We start from the raw sequence: 18660 nt of genomic DNA, 5'->3' as shown, positions 1-18660 counted from the left end.
TAAGTAAGGACATCATTGTAATTGAGGCAGTGCAGCGTAGGTTCACGAGATTGATTCCTGGGATGGCGGGACTGTCATATGAGGAAAGATTGAAAAGACTAGGTTTGTATTCAATGGAGTTTAGAAGGATGAGACGGGATCTTATAAAGACATGTAAAATTATTAAAGGTCTGGACAAGCTAGATGCAGGAAAAATGTTCCCAATGTTGGGCAAGTCCAGAACCAGGGGCCACAGTCTTAGAATAAAGGGGAGGCCATTTAAAACTGAGGTGAGAAGGACCTTTTTCACCCAGAGAGTTGTGAATTTGTGGAATTCTCTGCCACAGAGGGCAGTGGAGGCCAAATCACTGGATGGATTTAAGAGAGAGTTAGATAGAGCTCTAGGGGCTAGTGGAATCAAGGGATATGGGGAGAAGGCAGGCACCGGTTATTGATTGTGGATGAATGGCGGTGCTGGCTCGAAGGGCCAAGTGGCCTCCACCTGCACCTATTTTCTATGTTTCTATATTTCTATGTCTCTTGAAACAGTATCTTAAATTTGTCGTGAATTGTTTTATCATGTTTACACGTTATTTTAATGTTAATTCACCAGATTTTGCTGGTAAACTGCGCAGAATAAGAAAAGGGACTATTATCTTTCAGCATGATAAGATTAAAATTTATAAACATAGGGTAAAGTATATGGAGGGCAAAAATAAAAAAAGTGATACTTAAAAAAAAATCTGAATCGTCCAGTTCCAATCCTGTGCCTTGTGTTGAAGATTTTATTGACTTACCCTGGTTCTGCGCATGAGATTGTGCTTCATCCTTTAACATGATCGCCTTTGCAGATGATAAGGCTCTGCTTGGTCGGCTGCTCTGGAAGGTTAGATCGCCATGGGATCCAGGGTAACAGAATATTTGTTATTGATCAAAGAACTAAAAGTTGTAGATTACTACTCCAACCTCATCTATTGAATCCGCTGCTCCAGATGTCAGCTTATTTACATCGGCGAGACCAAATGCAGGCTCAGCGATCGCTTCACTCGACTCCTGCGTCTCGGTCTGAGTTGGCCAATCTGATCTCCCGGTGGCCGAGTATTTCAACTCCCCCTCCCATTCCCAGTCTGACCTTTCTGTCATGGGCCTCCTTCAGTGCCATAGTGAGGCCCACCGGAAATTGGAGGAACAGCACCTCATATTTCGCTTGGGCAGCTTGCAGCCCAGCGGTATGAACTTTGACTTCTCCAACTTTAGATAGTTCCTCTGTCCCTCTCTTCCCCTCCCCCTTCCCAGATCTCCCTCTATCTTCCTGTCTCCACCTATATCCTTCCTTTGTCCCGCCCCCCTGACATCAGTCTGAAGAAGGGTCTTGATCCGAAACGTCGCCCATTCCTTCTCTCCCGAGATGCTGCCTGACCTGCTGAGTTACTCCAGCATTTTGTGAATAAACTACTTGTACACCATTACAATTTATCTATTTGCCTGCAGTACTCAGTCACAGGAAGCCAGCATCCATAGTGTATACATTTGCTCTGAAAATATTATCATAATTCACTTGGTGAGACTCGCTCTATCAAAGTTTACATTTAGAGTTTGAAATCAGAACAGACTAGAATTTATATAAAAAGCTGGAGTAACTCAGTGAGTCTGGCAGCATCTCTGGAGAAAAGGAATAGGTGACGTTTCGGGTCAAGACCCTTCTTCAGACTCGTCTCGAAGCTTGCCTTCCTCACCATTAATGATGTTATTTAGTTGGTTGACAACCTCAGTTGGTACATGCCTATCTAGTCAAATAACATATTCTTTCTGACCGATAATCACTAAATATTATTCCAGACGCTCATAAAGATACCACAAGATAATTTTTGGAAACACAAATTTAATAGTAGGTGTTAACAAAATTGTCAGATTGCACACTATGAATGAATGAATGAATGAATGAATGAATGAATGAATGAATGAATGAATGAATGAATGATACTTTATTCTCACATGTGGCATGTCACAGTGAAATTCTTTGTTACACATACCATACACAAGGTATACAAAGAGTCGTCATGGACAGGGCGCTGACAAAGTTACTAAGTATTCAATCTAGATCCAATGGTCCCTCTTCGCTCTCGGCGGCCCCTCACGCTGGGTCCCTCTTTGTTCTCTCGACGTTATTGATCTTACCGAAGTTCTGAAGCTGGTGAATGGCTGGGTTAGACTGAAGCGCCTAAGTTTTCTTTGTATTAAAGGGTCCAAGTACCATAAACAAGGTTTAGAGATTAAGAATCAAGAAGGACATTGAGACAGTGGGCCTGGGCCACAGCCAATCCAGCATGTTGGTGTTGTGTTTGAAGTTTCACAGTGTTATGGTCTCCAGACCCAGCTCCACCTTACCCTCAAACCCTAGTGAATACATGGGGAGAAGGGATGTGGAGCTATGGCTTCGACTATACTGGGTGGTCTACTCTTCCCAACGGCACGGCGTTGGGGGCTAGGCAAGCAATGAAAATGAGGCAGTTGCCACTGTCTATCTCTCAGAGGTCCCTGCAGTGGTTATTGTACTTCTAAATTTACAACCTAGCAATGTTTTCCAATTGATGTTTTTTTTCGTTTTGACATCTGTGATTACTGATGTACTGGTAGTTTAGCTACTTTAACTTGCCTCTGGATGGCAGGAAAAGTAGTGAAAGGCTGATGGGCATTGGGAGAATATTGGCTGCAAGATGATAAATGGGAAAATGGAATGAACGGGTGTGTTCTGAGAGCCAATTTGGGCTTGATGGCCTGAATAGTCTTCTGTCTGTATGGAAGAAAGCATTAGCTTCTCATATGACCAGTCTGTTTTAGTCTGGAATTTACATTCCACATTTGTGCATTTTTTCATGTATATCTCCTGCTCTTTTGTACCACAGTTTTGTGATAATCAGATTTTTAAAAATTTGGACATTTGTGTTGCATTGTGCCGATGTGTATGCGGTTTGAAACAATACATTTCTGGGAGGTAAGCAGAGTTTGGGTGTGATGGAAAACAGCACAGGGACTTGGCTGGGCTGTAAACACTGAGAACCTACTGCCCTTGATGCAATGTCCCATCACCATGTTACAGAGCTGTTTTCACCTGGCAGCCAGTGTACCTGACCAAAGAGAAAAAGAAATGGTAATAATATTGAGGGACAAAAAGACTCAAGAACCACATTATAGTGAAAGAAGTCATAATAGCCAAAGGAGTGGGAGGTTAGTGATACGTATAGTTGAAGGTGTGGATAGCAGTCGCTATCAGCTGGGAGCTGCGGAAGGCACGGTGGCGCAGCGGTAGAGTTGCTGCCTTACAGCGAATGCAGCGTCGGAGACTCAGGTTCAATCCTGACTACGGGCGCCGTCTGTACGGAGTTTGTTCATTCTCCCCGTGACCTGCGTGGGTTTTCTCCGAGATCTTCGGATTCCTCCCACACTCCAAAGACGTACAGGTATGTAGGTTAATTGACTGGGTAATATGTAAAAATTGTCCCTAGTGTGTGTAGGATAGTGTTAATGTGCGGGGATCGCTGGGCGGCGCGGACTCGGTGGGCCGAAGGGCCTGTTTCCACGCTGTATCTCTAAATCTAAAAAAAAATCTAAATCTAAAAAAATAAATCTGAAATGGGATGTGCAGAATGGATGCATTTGACAATTTAACAAAATCCCTGAGACACTGCCTCCTATCGTGTGGTCAAATAACAAGAAACTGCAGAAGCTGGATGTCTGAAATAATTATGGAAAATGCCGGCGGCCTTCGGCAGGTGAGGCAGCTTCTGCAGAGCGAGATGAACAGGTGTAATGTCATTGACACTGTAACCCTGATTAATTTGCTGAATTTCCCCAAATGTTCTGCTTTTATCTTTTTTGGCCAATGGAGTGTAGTTGTTTGTTGTTGGTTGGATCAAAAACATCAATGAGCAGACATAGAGTTGTTCATTTATCCTAGAATCATTTCTGTTTGAGCAACAATAGGAAATGCAAACCGATATAGGACAAGTACAAATTCTCTTAAAAGGTCAAGCATCACATGTATCCTGTGTGTGTGCTACATCGTGTCATGCCTATGGTGTCTACATATTATATTCAAGGAATGTTAACTGTTATGTGTGAAGTCTAAGGAAACTGCCAAACATGCCAGGAATTTGATTTGTATTATTACCAACATTCCAATTGACTATATTACATTTGTGTTTGATAATTAACATTGAACCTGTCTATTTAATCTAATCAGTGAAATGTACAGTTGATACCCTTATGGTTTACTTTATAGATTGCATTGTTCATCTCATGACAACTAATTTTTCTGGGACCACTTCAACTACTTCAATAGATGTAAAAGTACATTTTCAATGTTTGGTCTGTGGAAATTGCTTTCTATTTATCTTCACACTCTGCCCCAAATCAAATGTTGCCCTAGCAACCACATTGTCATCTGTAAACAGTATATTTAAATTGTTCAATTAGAAATGTAAATTCACAGCTCGGGCAATAATGCACGTACAATGACTTTTGCTAGCCTGCTGTGCAGAGAAATTACAAGATGCTGTTCTATCAGCCGACAATCTACACAGATGGTGGACGCAGAGTAAATCAAAGAGAATTAGCAATTATTTTGAAGGAAAATATTTTTCAGAGCTTTTGGGAGAGTGGGGAAAAAGGGCTGAATAAATAGCTCTACAAAGGATAAGCCCTTGGGCTACATAGCTCAACAAAGAACAAGCATCAGGTCTTTGGGATGAATGGCCTTGTTCTGAGCTGTAACAATAGGGTGACTTAATTACCTTTCCGAGCTCCAATAATGTGCCTTAATTGGAAGACACACTTATAATTTGGATGCTGTAAAGGGCCAAAATAATGTGTTTCAGTTTCCTACTCACTTTATCTTCCTGAGCCTGTCTGAGAGTTGGTTTATGTAACGTGCTACGTATGTGCGTTCCCTGTTGTTTGGTTGGTTTGGATTAAGTAGCTATTGGAAAGGATTTCTGTGGAATTTTATGGTAAAGTACAAATGTTCCATTTGTTTTGAGATTAGATCATACATTTCCTTCCTCGCATTTTCCATTCGTTTTGCAAACAAATGCGCATGCTGCCATTTCCAGTTAGCAATGGACCTCTTTACGTTAGTTGCAGAGCTTCTCGGCGTCTGAGTGCTCCTCTCCATTGTGTTTCATTCACGGTGAAAGTGTTTCTCTTGTCATTTTTATAGACATCCCCAAAGCAGCTGTCAAGATCTTGAGCAACATGACATTCCTGTTTGTGAGCTTGTCATACACCGCAGAAAGTGCCATCGTCACCGCTTTTATTACCTTCATTCCCAAGTTTATTGAATCTCAGTTTGGCATCCCAGCATCTAATGCAAGCATTTACACTGGTAAGATGTGTATGTTAACCTTTCGGGTGTGAAGTTATTTTAAAACAACAGAAAAGTGTGTAGTGCAACTAAATAGGTGCAAACTGTTTGAGGATTTTACCCCTCTCTGGATCAGGTTAAAAGGGCTGAATAATGAATATATGTCGCACATGTGATTGAATAAAACAAATTATTCTGTTTCTCTTGTTAGATGTCATTTGAATGTAAAATGAATGTAATGTAACAATTCTAAAATAATCACCAAAGATGACTTGGGCAGTTGTAATTTATATCAAGGTTTTAATTTTTTTCTTAAATTTAGATTTAAGTTTCCTTGATAATTCTGCTCTGATTGCTTTATGAAACGCTGCCAAACAGAAACAAATGAAGCATTGGGAGGTAAAATAAATTAGAAAATGTTAAACTGCTCAGCAGCTCAGGCAACCTCTGTGGAGATAGAAAGAGAATTAACAATAGACAATAGACAATAGAAAATAGGTGCAGGAGAAGGCCATTCAGCCCTTCGAGCCAGCACCGCCATTCAATGTGATAATGGCTGATCATTCTCAATCAGTACCCCGTTCCTGCCTTCTCCCCATACCCCCTGACTCCGCTATCCTTAAGAGCTCTATCTAGCTCTCTCTTGAATGTATTTAGAGAATTGGCCTCCACTGCCCTCTGAGGCAGAGAATTCCACAGATTCACAACTCTCTGACTAAAAAAGTTTTTCCTCATCTCTGTTCTAAATGGCCTACCCCTTATTCTTAAACTGTGGCCCCTGGTTCTGGACTCCCCCAACATTGGGAACATGTTTCCTGCCTCTAACGTGTCCAACCCCTTAATAATTTTATACGTTTCGATAAGATCCCCTCTCATCCGTCTAAATTCCAGTGTATACAAACCTAGTGGCTCCAGTCTTTCAACATATGACAGTCCCGCCATTCCACCTAGTAAACCTACGCTGCACGCTAACATTCCAGGTCAATGACTTTCAGCCAGAACTAGGAGATGTTAGAAATCAAATGTGTTTTAAGTTGCAGAGAAGGGAAAGGGTGGAGAGCACAAAGGGAAACACGAGAGACTTCAGATACTGGAATCCTGGAACAACAAACAATCTGCTGGAGGAACGCAGCGAGTCGAGCAGCAATAGAGGGATACCTCTGTGACTAGAAACTTATCGAGACTAATTGACACAAAATGCTCGTGCTGGTTGAGAGACGGTGATCAGAGATTGTTGGTCACAAGAGGGGATGCAAATATATGGGCAGCACCAATGCCATTTGTGTCATTCAGTCTCTCCTGGTCTCCACGCTATGACAAACGTTATATTTGTTCTCTCGGCCTCTTCCATCTTCCATTTCGCTGAAACAAAATGTGTGATTTCTAACATTTCAAATTCTGATAAAAGGCTATTGACCTTTTGTTTTCCACGCATGTTGCCTGACCTATTCAGTGCTTCTATCGTTTTCTGTTTTTATTTCAGATTTTCAGCATCTGTTGTGTTGTGCTTATCAAATATAAATTTCATTATCACTGAAATCTTGTGACAATACCCAATCCCCTTATTCATTTAAAGAAACAAAGTTTTCAGAATTATCACAGTTAATGATCATTTTAGTTGATGTTAAACAGGTTAAATCATAACAGATGATGGTATAAACTGTATTCATTATTAACTAAAGATAGACACAAAAAGCTGTAGAAACTCATCGGGTCAGACAGCATCTCTGGAGAAGAGGAACGGAAAAGGAATAGATGAAGTTTCGGGTCGAGATCTTTCTTCAGACTGAGAGTCTGGGGAAAAGGGAAACGAGAGATATGGACTGTTATATAGAGAGATATCACGATGTTTGGTCTCACAGAAGTATGCGTCTACCTTCACAAGGTGTGAACTCTTGTACATCGGAGAGACCAAATGTAGACTGCGTGATCATTTCGCTGAAAACCTTTGCTCAGTCCACCTGGACCTGCCTGATCTCCCGGTTGCCAAACATTTTAATTCCCCTTCCCATTCCCACACTGACCTTTCTGTCCTGGGCCTCCTCCATTGTCAGTGTGAGGCCAAATGCAAATTGGAGGAACAGCATCTCTTATTTCGTTTAGGCAACTTACAACAGAGAGGTGTGAATTTTAATTTGTCTAACTTCTCATAACCCTTGTATCCCCCCTCTCACCATCCCTCCCCCACCCAAGTCATACTAGCCTCAAAGTCATCTTGTTGAGTTTTATTGTCTGAAACTCGTTTTCATCTAGCTCACAGCTAACAATGGCCTGTTTCCTTTATCATCGTTACTTTTTTGCATATTATTCATTCAGATGGCAGATGGAGTTTAATGCTGATAAGTGTGAGGTGCTGCATTTTGGTAGGACAAATCAAAATAGGACGTACAGGGTAAATGGTAGGGAATTGAGGAATGCAGTGGAACAGAGGGATCTGGGAATAACTGTGCATTGTTCCCTGAAGGTGGAATCTCATGTGGATAGGGTGGTGAAGAAGGCGTTTGGTATGCTTGCCTTTATAAATCAGAGCATCGAGTATAGAAGTTGGGATGTAATGTTGAAATTGTACAAGGCATTGGTGAGGCCGAATCTGGAGTATGGTGTGCAGTTCTGGTCGCCAAATTATAGGAAGGATGTCGACAAAATGGAGAGGGTACAGAGGAGATTTACTAGAATGTTGCCTGGGTTTCAGCACTTAGGCTACAGAGAGAGGTTGAACAGGTTGGGTCTTTATTCTTTGGAGCGTAGAAGGTTGAGGGGGGACTTGATAGAGGTTTTAAAAATTTTGAGAGGGACGGACAGAGTTGACGTGGGTAGGCTTTTCCCTTTGAGAGTGGGGAAGATTCCAACAAGGGGACATAGCTTCAGAATTGAGGGACAAAGGTTTAGGGGTAACATGAGGGGGAACTTCTTTACTCAGAGGGTTGTGGCTGTATGGAATGGGCTTCCGGTGGAAGTGGTGGAGGCTGGCTCGATTTTATTATTTAAGAGTAAATTGGATAGGTATATGGATAAGAGGGGATTAGAGGGTTATGGTCTGAGTGCAGGTAGATGAGACTAGGTCAGGGAGAATGGTCGGCGTGGACTGGTAGGGCCGGACAGGCCTGTTTCCATGCTGTAGTTGTTATATGTTATATGTTATATTTGCTCTATATCTCACTATATTACCATCTACATCTCTCATTTCTCTTTACCCTGACTCTCAGTCTGAAGAAGGGTCTCGACCCGAAATGTCACCTATTCCTTTTCTCCAGAGATGCTGTCTGACCGGCTGAGTTACTCCGGCTTTTTATGTATAACTTCAGTTTAAACCAACATCTGCAGTTCCTTCGTACTCATTATTAACTATTTTGATATCATCAGTGCATCAACAAAATGATGTTCAATATATTTCCTACACTTTTGGCAGGTGTTGCAACATTGCAGCTTGTGTAGCATATGATTTGCTCATCAGTTTTGTGCAAGCTGTTGTTAGGTTTACTTGTTCTTGTATTTATAGAGTGCCTAGCTTGTGAGGATAGTTCTGGTGATGTCCAGAATACCAGCCACTTTTGTTATTTTTAGCAATGCATTTAATAGATTTGTCAAAGCTTCTTTCTCTTTACTAATCATTGTTGAACCAGAGATGTTATAATCTAAATATCCCATTTGACCTTGATCTGGGCTTTCTACTCTCTGTTTTCTCCATCACTAAATGCTTCTAATTTTCCCTCCATAATATTTACTCCTGTCTCAGTGTACATATTTTAGGTAGAAACAGACTGGTTATCATCCAAACATCTCATTTGACCTTGATTTAAATTTCCTCCTTCCTCGTTCATGTCTAGTCTCAACCATTCTACTTATTCTTAAATTTCAGCTCATTGAAACTCTGCTTCTTATTTGAAACATCCACTGAGTCCTGCTCATCCTTGACAGTTCCAATTGATCCAATTTTAGTCTTCAGTCTATTGTGGCTGATTTTAATGCTCTTATCTTTTGAAACGACAATTGCCTTTCGCGATCACTGGTTTGTACAGCCTAGGACTCTCCAAGAATGCTGTAATACTCTAACACTAGCCAGTTCTGCAACCACCACTAGCTTTGGCCCACCATTGTCATTCATCTTCACTAATCTGTGGGCTTTAAAATCTATTCCTCAACTTCTTTGAGTCTTCTGCTCACTCACCTCCAAATTATTACTGCTTCGGTTTCTAGTATCAATGCTTGTTCAATTAGTCTCCTCTGAAGTGGCTTTTGGTGCTCCAGCCAGGTTTTAAAGTATTATATATCGTTGTTGATTTGTTAGCATAAAGATAAACACCCCCGGCCAAAAAGCAGCATTTTAATACAGCATTCCTCAAGACCACCCTATTATTTTAAAATCTGTACAGTGTAGTGGGTCTGGACGCAGCAGGAATCAGGCAAGACGCCAGGTAAGGATTAACAGTAATTTTAATGAAGCATCATTAAGGATGAGGGGGGATCTTATTGAAACATATAAGATAATTAGGGGATTGGACACATTAGAGGCAGGAAACATGTTCCCAATGTTGGGGGAGTCCAGAACAAGGGGCCACAGTTTAAGAATAAGGGGTAGGCCATTTAGAACGGAGATGAGGAACTACTTTTTCAGTCAGTGAGTGGTGAAGGTGTGGAATTCTCTGCCTCAGAAGGCAGTGGAGGCCAGTTCGTTGGATGCTTTCAAGAGAGAGCTGGATAGAGCTCTTAAGGATAGCGGAGTGAGGGGGTATGGGGAGAAGGCAGGAACGGGGTACTGATTGAGAGTGATCAGCCATGATCGCATTGAATGGTGGTGCTGGCTCGAAGGGCTGAATGGCCTACTCCTGCACCTATTGTCTATTGTCTATTGTCTATCAGAACATTCACTCCCTTCAGTTTCCCGCACGAGTTCACTCTAGCCCCTTCAGGCAAACCCCGTAGCTCCAGACCCCTCCCCAGCCCTGTCCACTCCGTGCCAAGGGGGATGACCCAGGGAGTAGCCTAATCCCCGGGCACCGCCACAACAGAACATATAGAACCATTTTAAATACACGATCCAGAAAGAATGTTTAATGAAAATGTTGTTGGCCATGGTGTTCCCTAGTGGAATTTGGCAAGTGCAAATTTCATTTTCTGCCTCTGCACCTTACCTCGTGGTAGGTTGGGCATGGTGTCAAAGAGAACCATTTCCATTTCATGTTACCCAATATAAACACATGGCAGAGCTTCGCAGTAATAACAGTTGCTGGGGCAGTTATTGCTAAGGGAAACAGGACACAGAAAGTGGGACCAGAAAATTCAACCGAGAAAGCACACTTTTTAAGAATATTGGGGTGCATTGATGAATAATCAATACCGTGACGTACCTCCCACTCTTGAATTTATGTGCATATGTAGTTATAAAAATATGCACATTTATGATACAAACCTTTTGCTTGATGCAGTACATCTGCTGATGTTCGCAATACCAACATGTGGTGAGACTACGGGTATACTTGAAACCAAGTGTACCCTCAGCTCAGTGCCAACCGCCAGTTCTGTCCATTCATTGACAAGAGCCTAAAAGATGCATGCACTGATAGACACAAAATGGTTGGATGCAACAGGAATTTGTTGATCATATCCAGAGTTTGGTGAAGGAAGTGACTCTGCAGGAAATTACCGAGCAGATGCTTAACCCTCAAAATTGGCAGTGTAGTGCAGGAGATCCTCAAACAAATTTTCTGACCTTCTGAGTGGGAATTTTCAGTTGATTATCTCTGAAACCACTGTGATGTACAAAGTTAATGAAGTGACTTGAGTAACTTTTGCATACTGGTTACTTACTTACAACTCAGCCAGTAAATTGGACCAACCCCACAAGTGCCTCTAATTCATCTTTTTGTTATTCAATTTATGGGGAATATTTTGGAATGTAAGACTAAACTGCACGGTGGCGTACTGATAAAGTTGCTGCCTTACACGAGAGACACGGGTTTGATCCTGACTACGGGTGCTGTCTGTAAAGAGCTTGCACGTTCTCCCCGTGACCGCATGGGTTTTCTCTGGGAGTTCTGGTTTCCTCCCACATCCCAAAGACATACAGGTCTGCAGGTTAATCGGCTTCGGTAAGAATAGGAAGTGTGCAGGAAAGTGCTAGTGTACGGGGATTGGTGGGCCGAATGGCCTGTTTCCACGCTGTATCTCTAAACTAAACTCTCTAAAAATAATTATGGGGAAAGCAGTTTCCATCTGCAGTTGTGGGGGAAGAAGCTTCCTTCTGCATTAGAGATTAAGAGAAAAGGCTCATTAGATTGGGGTTGCATGGCAGCTGTGTCAGGAAGGTGTGCTGCATCATGTCAGGGCAAGGCCATACATGTGAAAATCAGGTTGGACATGGTTTGTTGAGGACAGGGGGAGAGAGAGGTTCAGGTTTGGGATCAGAACATTGGGAGCATCATTGATGGGGATGGGTGGGCCTTTGCCTGGGACATCAGTGCTCAGAGGATCAGACAAGTAGTATAAGAAAATAACTGCAGATGCTGGTACAAATCGAAGGTATTTATTCACAAAATGCTGGAGTAACTCAGCAGGTCAGGCAGCATCTCAGGAGAGAAGGAATGGGTGACGTTTTGGGTCGAGATCCTTCTTCAGACTGAAGAAGGGTCTCGACCCGAAACGTCACCCATTCCTTCTCTCCTGAGATGCTGCCTGACCTGCTGAGTTACCCCAGCATTTTGTGAATAAATACCTCAGAGGATCAGAGACCTAACAACATGGTGAGTTGGGAGCAGCGAGGGAAGGCAGAGTGACAGCAATCCTGACCTCTTACTTCCGGATGCAGAGTGGTCAGTCCTCAGCAGAGGTCTTACCTTTGTACTCTTACGGGGACAACCACTAGGGTAGCTTAGAACATTACGGTATGAACATGAATTCTTCAATTTTAGGTAACTAAACGTCAAACAACCTTTCCTTCCTTTCTGCCCTCCCTTTTCCTGTGCCCCACCTGGACTCATGCCCATTTCTCCCTTCCCCCCTCCCCTTCCACTATATTCATTCAGGCTGCACACTTATCACCTCTTCTATCCTTACCTCACATCTTTTGTATTTTCATCTCTGGCCTTTGTCCAACCATCTGCTTATCAAAAGGAAAAACCCTCACCTGCAGCCACCTATAACTGGCCAAACATTATCCTGGCCTCCCATCCAGCTTTTTTCCCCCCACTCACCCTCCTCCCACCACAATCAGTGTGAAGAATGGGCCTGAGGCGAAATGTCAATCATCCATGTTCTCCAGAAATGCTTCCTGACCTCCTGAGTTACTCCAGCACTTTGTGTCTTTTTTTGTAAACCAGCATCTGCAGTTCCTTGTATCTACATTTGATTAGGTGTGAAGTATGTGGGAACTAGTCAAAGACATGAACAAGGACCAGAAAGATATTGGCAATGATTTGTGAGGATGGTAGGTGAAAATACGAAGGAAACTCCTTGAATGGGAATCTTCCTGTAAGATGACAGGCACTGTAGAATTACTAGCAGCAGATCAGCTAAAGCAGTGGTGCCTCAGTCTCAGCTAAATGTGCTTCGGCCTAAATGCAAGTGATGTCAAAACAAACACCGCAAGCCTTTTGACATCCCTGCTCTTGTGTGTGGGCTCCTCAAAGAGGTATGGTGGACCAAGATGAAATTTGAGGATGTGGGCAAAGTATTCACAAAGGATAAAACTAGCGTGCATCATAAAAAAATGTCGCAAACAAATTTCAAGGCAGTCTTTTTTTGAGGCAGTCAGACACAAAACATGCCAACATGGAGAGATGCAAAACATTGATCTCCTGTATAACAAAAAATGCTGATTATATTCAGTTTAATTTAGAGTTTAGAGATGCAGTGTGGAAACGGGCCCTTTGGCTCACTGAGTCCCTGCCGACCAATGATCACCCATACACTAGGATCAGTCTGAAGAAGGGTCTCGACCCGAAACGTCACCCATTCCTTCTCTCCTGAGATGCTGCCTGACCTGCTGAGTTACTCCAGCATTTTGTGAAACCCATACACTAGTTCTATGTTATCCCAGTTTTGCATCCTACACACCAGGGACAATTTACAGAAGCCAATTAACCTACAAACCTGTACATCTTAGGAATGTGAGAGGAAACTGGAACACCCGGAGAAATCTTACGCGCTCACAGGGAGAACGTACAAACATCTTACGGACAGCACCCGTAGTCAGGATCGAACCTGGGTCTTTGACACTGTAAGGCAGCAACTCTACCGCCGCGTCACTGTGCTGCCCAGATAATTCTGATCTGAAACAATAAATCAATATAAGTTCCTTTATCCGGCTAACGGGTATAGATTTCAGTCAATAAAATTATACAGATGCTCCCTTGCTTCCTTTAATACTCTAAGTTCCCATGTTCATGTTTATTTCTGTTGGGAACATGGACCCAGTAACTGTGCTACTGTGGCTCCCTTTACCATTCTTATGTTCTCGTTAATACACTTAGACAGCTTAATCCAGTGGTTCCTCCGTATGCATCAGGGCACCTTGATGCTGTTTCCACACTGCCTCAAAATTCGTCCAGTTCTATTTCTCGCGCTCCAATGAAAGTGTTTAAAAAATAGCAAATAAAAAATGTGTTGGGGTATTAATTTGAGAAACGTCCATTAGTCTGGAAAATCTGCTAGTTCAGCACCACTAAAACTCCAAGCACACTGGATTAATAGAGTTTTTTGAGACCTTCCAAAGAGGGAAGGACAAACAAGCATTGGTTTCATGCCAGAGACCAAAATAGCTTTTGAGTAACATGTGGTTACAGATCTAGTGCAGAGTATGCAGTGCACAATTTAATATTGCTAGTATCTCCCCTAATCTAAAAGGGATATCATAGGGTTTGGTCAATGGAATGCAAGGCTGATGAACATAACATCCAGACATGTTTATGGGCGGCACAGTGGTGCAGCTGGTAGAGCCACTGCCTTACACCACCAGAGACCAGACTCTATCCTAACTTTGGGTGCTTTTCGTAAGGAGTTTGCATATTTTCTTTGCGACTGCGTGGGTTTCCTCTGAGTGCTCCAGTTTTCTCCCACTTCCCAAAGACGTATGGGCTTCTAGGTTAATTGTTCGCTGTAACTTGTCCCTGGAGTGTAGGCAGTCGATGAGAAAGTGAGATAACACTGAACCAGTGTGAACGGGTGATCAATGGTCGGTGTGGACTCAGTGGGCTGAACGGCCTATTTCCATGCAGTAACTGTAAATATGCTGTTGTTCTTAGAGGGCCGTATCCTCGGGAAGTTATGGGCATGACAGAACTATTAGACTTTTATAAATCCCTGCAACCATATTCATGGTAAGATTTGTCCGTCCAAGTTTGAGTTCCAAATCTGGGGCATACTGCAGAGTCAAAAATCCTGAGGTTTGCATGAAACATTAGGCAGAAGCATCAGCCACTAGAGACTGAAGATGCTGGAATTGTGAGCAAAACACAAAATGCTGGAGGAACAGAGCAGGTCAGGCAACATCTGTGGAGGGCATGGAAAGGTGACGTTTCAGGTCGCAGAAGGGTCTTAACCTGAAATGGTGTCCCTCCACATATGCTGCCTGACCCACATTTTGTATGCTAGATGGATGTAAAATATGGGTGAGGAGTAGATTCTGGTGTTTTTTTAAAATCATTTTTAATTGTTGGACTTTGTTAAGCATCTATTGAATACCACCTTATTGCCCATATTGCATCTTGATTATAATTGGCTCTAAATCATTTTGGCTTGTCCTCAAGTCGTGAAAGAGATTTATTTTGTTCAACCTATTTGAAGGTAATTGACCAATGGATGGATTCGTGCTTCATCTGGGGACTTCAGTACCTCCAGTTGAATTATCACCACAATATATCCTAGGTTTAAAATCATTTTAAAATGACCCCTTACAATCTGTTGCTCCTTCCAGTTTTCTTGTTAATCCCAGCTACTATTACATTTAATATTTATGGAAGTGTAAGAAAATAACTGCAGATGCTGGTACAAATCGATTTATTCACAAAATGCTGGAGTAACTCAGCAGGTCAGGCAGCATCTCAGGAGAGAAGGAATGTGCGACGTTTCGGGTCGAGACACTTCTTCAGACTGACAGACAGACAGACTAATAACATTTATGGAAAATTTGTTGGTCAGAATGATTTGACATGGCATCTGGATTTGTTTCTGTAATCAAGATAAATTGAATTTATTTGAGATGTTAACTCTCAGGAGATCTTGGTTTTTTTTGCTGGCTTTTCTCCACAGAAACATTCCTGAGGATATCCTGCTTGATGAATCTTCTGAAATTTGATGAGGATGTGACAAGTAAAATGGATGAAGGATAGCCAGTGGATGTAGTGTATCTAGACTTTCAGAAAGCCTTTGATCAGGTCCCACACGGGAGGCTGGTGAGCAAAATTAGAGCACATGGTATTGGGAGTAGGGTATTGACATGGATAGAGAATTGTTTGGCAGACAGGAAGCAAAGAGTAGGAATAAACAGGTCCTTTTCAGAATGGCAGGCAGTGGCGAGTGGAGTGCCGCAAGGCTCGGTGCTGGGGCCGCAACTATTTACAATATATATTAATGATTTGGATGATGGAATTAGAAGTAATATTAGCAAGTTTGCAGATGACATAAACCTGGGTGGCAGAAGAGGATGTTAGGAGGTTGCAGGGTGACTTGGACAGGTTGAGTCAGTGGTCAGATGCATGGCATATGCAATATAATGTAGATAAATGTGAAATTATCCACTTTGGCGGCAAAAACAAGGAGGCAGATTATTATCTTAATGGTGTCAGATTAGGTAAAGGGGAAGTGCAACGAGACTTGGGTGTCCTTGTACACCAGTCACTGAAAGTAAGCGTGCAGGTACAGCAGGCAATGAAGAAAACAAATGGCATGTTGGGCCTTCATAACAAGAGGATTTGAGTGTTGGAGCAAAGAGGTCCTTCTGCAGTTGTATAGGGCCCTGTTGTGATCACATCCGAAGTATTGTGTGCAGTTTTGGTCTCTTAATTTGAGGAAGAACATCCTTGTTATTGAGGCAGTGCAGCGTAAGTTCACGAGGTTGATCCCAGGGATGGCGGGACTGTCTTATGAGGAAAGATTGCAAAGACTGGGCTTGTATTCACTGGAGTTTAGAAGGATGAGAGGAGATCTTATAGAGACGTATAAAATTATAAAAGGACCAGACAAGATAGATGCAGGAAAAAGTTCCCAATGTTGGGGGAGTCCAGAACCAGGGGCCACAGTCTAAGAATAAAGGGGAGGCCATTTAAAACTGAGGTGAGAAGGACCTTTTTCACCCAGAGAGTTGTGAATTTGTGGAATTCTCTGACATGGAAGGCAGTAGAGGCCAATTCACTGAATGAATTTAAAAGAGAGTTAGATAGAGCTCTAGGGGCTAGTGGAATCAAGGGATATGGGGAGAAGGCAGGCACAGGTTACTGATTGTGGATGATCAGCCATGATCACGCTGGCTCAAAGGGCCAAATGGCCTCTTCCTGCACCTATTTTCTATGTTTCTATGATACCATATTGTATTACCCAGATGGAACAAATGGGCCAAATGCCCATTACGCAGTTATAGATCATAAACGCTCCCTTCCTTTATCAGTAATCATCTTCTGAGACCTATCTGGGTGGCACTTCAAAATATTTTAACAATGATTTAAGTGCTACATAAATACAACTTGAAACAAAATAGATATCACACTGACTCAAATGGTCAACAAGAAAGGCACTGTATTTCAGTTCTTCAGTCACACGTATTTTACAATAAATTTAGAAATAAGTTAATACTATTCAACTTTTCCGATAATATCAATAGGAAATTATAATTTAATATCTGAATGAAAATCCTATCACATAAATACGTTATATATTTATCACATGATTGATGAAGACAATAACGAAGCCTATGCGCATCTTGCCCAACCCTTTCTGGTTTGTTGCAAATACTATGAAGGTGAAAAGTACAGTGTGTTGGGCAGGTGGACATGAAGAACAGGTTCAGGTGCTCTAAACAGCTCATCGCCTTTATAGACACAAAATGCTGGAGTAACAGCAGAACAGGCAGCATCTCTGGATAGAAGGAATGGGTGACGTTTCAGATCGAGACCCTTCTTCATACTACCCAAAACGGCACCCATTTCTTCTATCCAGAGATACTGCCTGTTCCACTGAGTTACTTCAGCATTTTATGTCTATCTTTGATGTAAACCAGCATCTCCAGTTCCTTCCTACTCAACGTCTTTGTAATTGGCTTTGGAAACATCGTTGTAACCATTTCTAATAAGTACATTCATTTGGCTTGCCTGCTGATAAAACAAAAATTACAATGTGGTGAGTGAATGGAAAATTTAACGAGATATGCAGAATTAATTGGAGAATAATAATGAAATGATTTAGATTTATTTTAGATTTAGAGATACAGCGCAGAAACAGGCCCTTCGGCCCACCGGGTCCACGCCGCCCAGCGATCCCCGCACACTAACACTATCCTACACCCACTAGGGACAATTTTTACATTTGCCCAGCCAATTAACCTACAAACCTGTACATCTTTGGAGTGTGGGAGGAAACCGAAGATCTCGGAGAAAACCCACGCAGGTCACGGGGAGAACGTACAAACTCCGTACAGACGGCACCCGTAGTCAGGATCGAACCTGAGTCTCCGGCGCTGCACTCGCTATAAGGCAGCAACTCTACCGCTGCGCCACCGTGCCGCCCGAGGCACCGAGGCACAATTAAAGATGGTGATTAATTACAAAAGAGGAAAATATCAATATCATACTGAATTTTCGCACCTCGTGCATGAATTGTATAATGTTTTGATAATGTAGTTGGGCGGTTGATGAGTATAGATTGAAAATACAGGTTTTAAATATAAATGAAAGGTAAACTATACCGTTAATGCAAACTTGCTTCATTCATATACAGTACTTTGGAATTAGTGTGTGATTTCCTGTAAAGTGAACCATTTGTAAATTGGTGTTCTGATTTAATTCCAGGTGTGGTCATTGTTCCCAGTGCTGGTGTTGGCATTATCCTCGGAGGCTACATTATTAAAAAACTCAAGCTTGGTGCACGAGAATCAGCTAAGCTTGCTATGATATGCAGTGGGGTTTCTTTGTTGTGCTTCTCCACACTCTTCATTGTTGGATGTGAAAGCATTAACCTTGGGGGCATTAATATACCATACACCACAGGGTAAGAAATATCTCCCTTTATGTTTTTTTGCCATTTAATGATTGTAATGTTGTTTTGTCTGTAATAGCCTTTGAGAGTGGAATTGGTCCAAATGTTGACAGTAAATTGGCAGCCTTTTGTATATA

The 18660-nt window shown here is 42.2% G+C and overlaps 1 protein-coding gene across 1 annotated transcript in view; it reads left to right on the top strand.

Annotated features, from left to right (window-relative positions):
• slco5a1 (solute carrier organic anion transporter family member 5A1) overlaps positions 1 to 18660 on the top strand; it is a 131757-nt gene that overhangs the window by 97051 nt on the left and 16046 nt on the right. Inside the window, exons 4-5 of the mRNA XM_078398707.1 lie at positions 5198 to 5362; positions 18337 to 18535. Of these exons, the coding sequence (XP_078254833.1) occupies positions 5198 to 5362; positions 18337 to 18535 (364 nt within the window). The remainder of the gene's footprint in view (positions 1 to 5197; positions 5363 to 18336; positions 18536 to 18660) is intronic.

Source organism: Rhinoraja longicauda, chromosome 4 (genome assembly GCF_053455715.1).
Source record: "Rhinoraja longicauda isolate Sanriku21f chromosome 4, sRhiLon1.1, whole genome shotgun sequence".
In the NCBI taxonomy this organism is placed as follows: Eukaryota; Metazoa; Chordata; class Chondrichthyes; order Rajiformes; family Arhynchobatidae; genus Rhinoraja; species Rhinoraja longicauda.
This window is presented reverse-complemented; position numbering and strand designations above follow the sequence as displayed.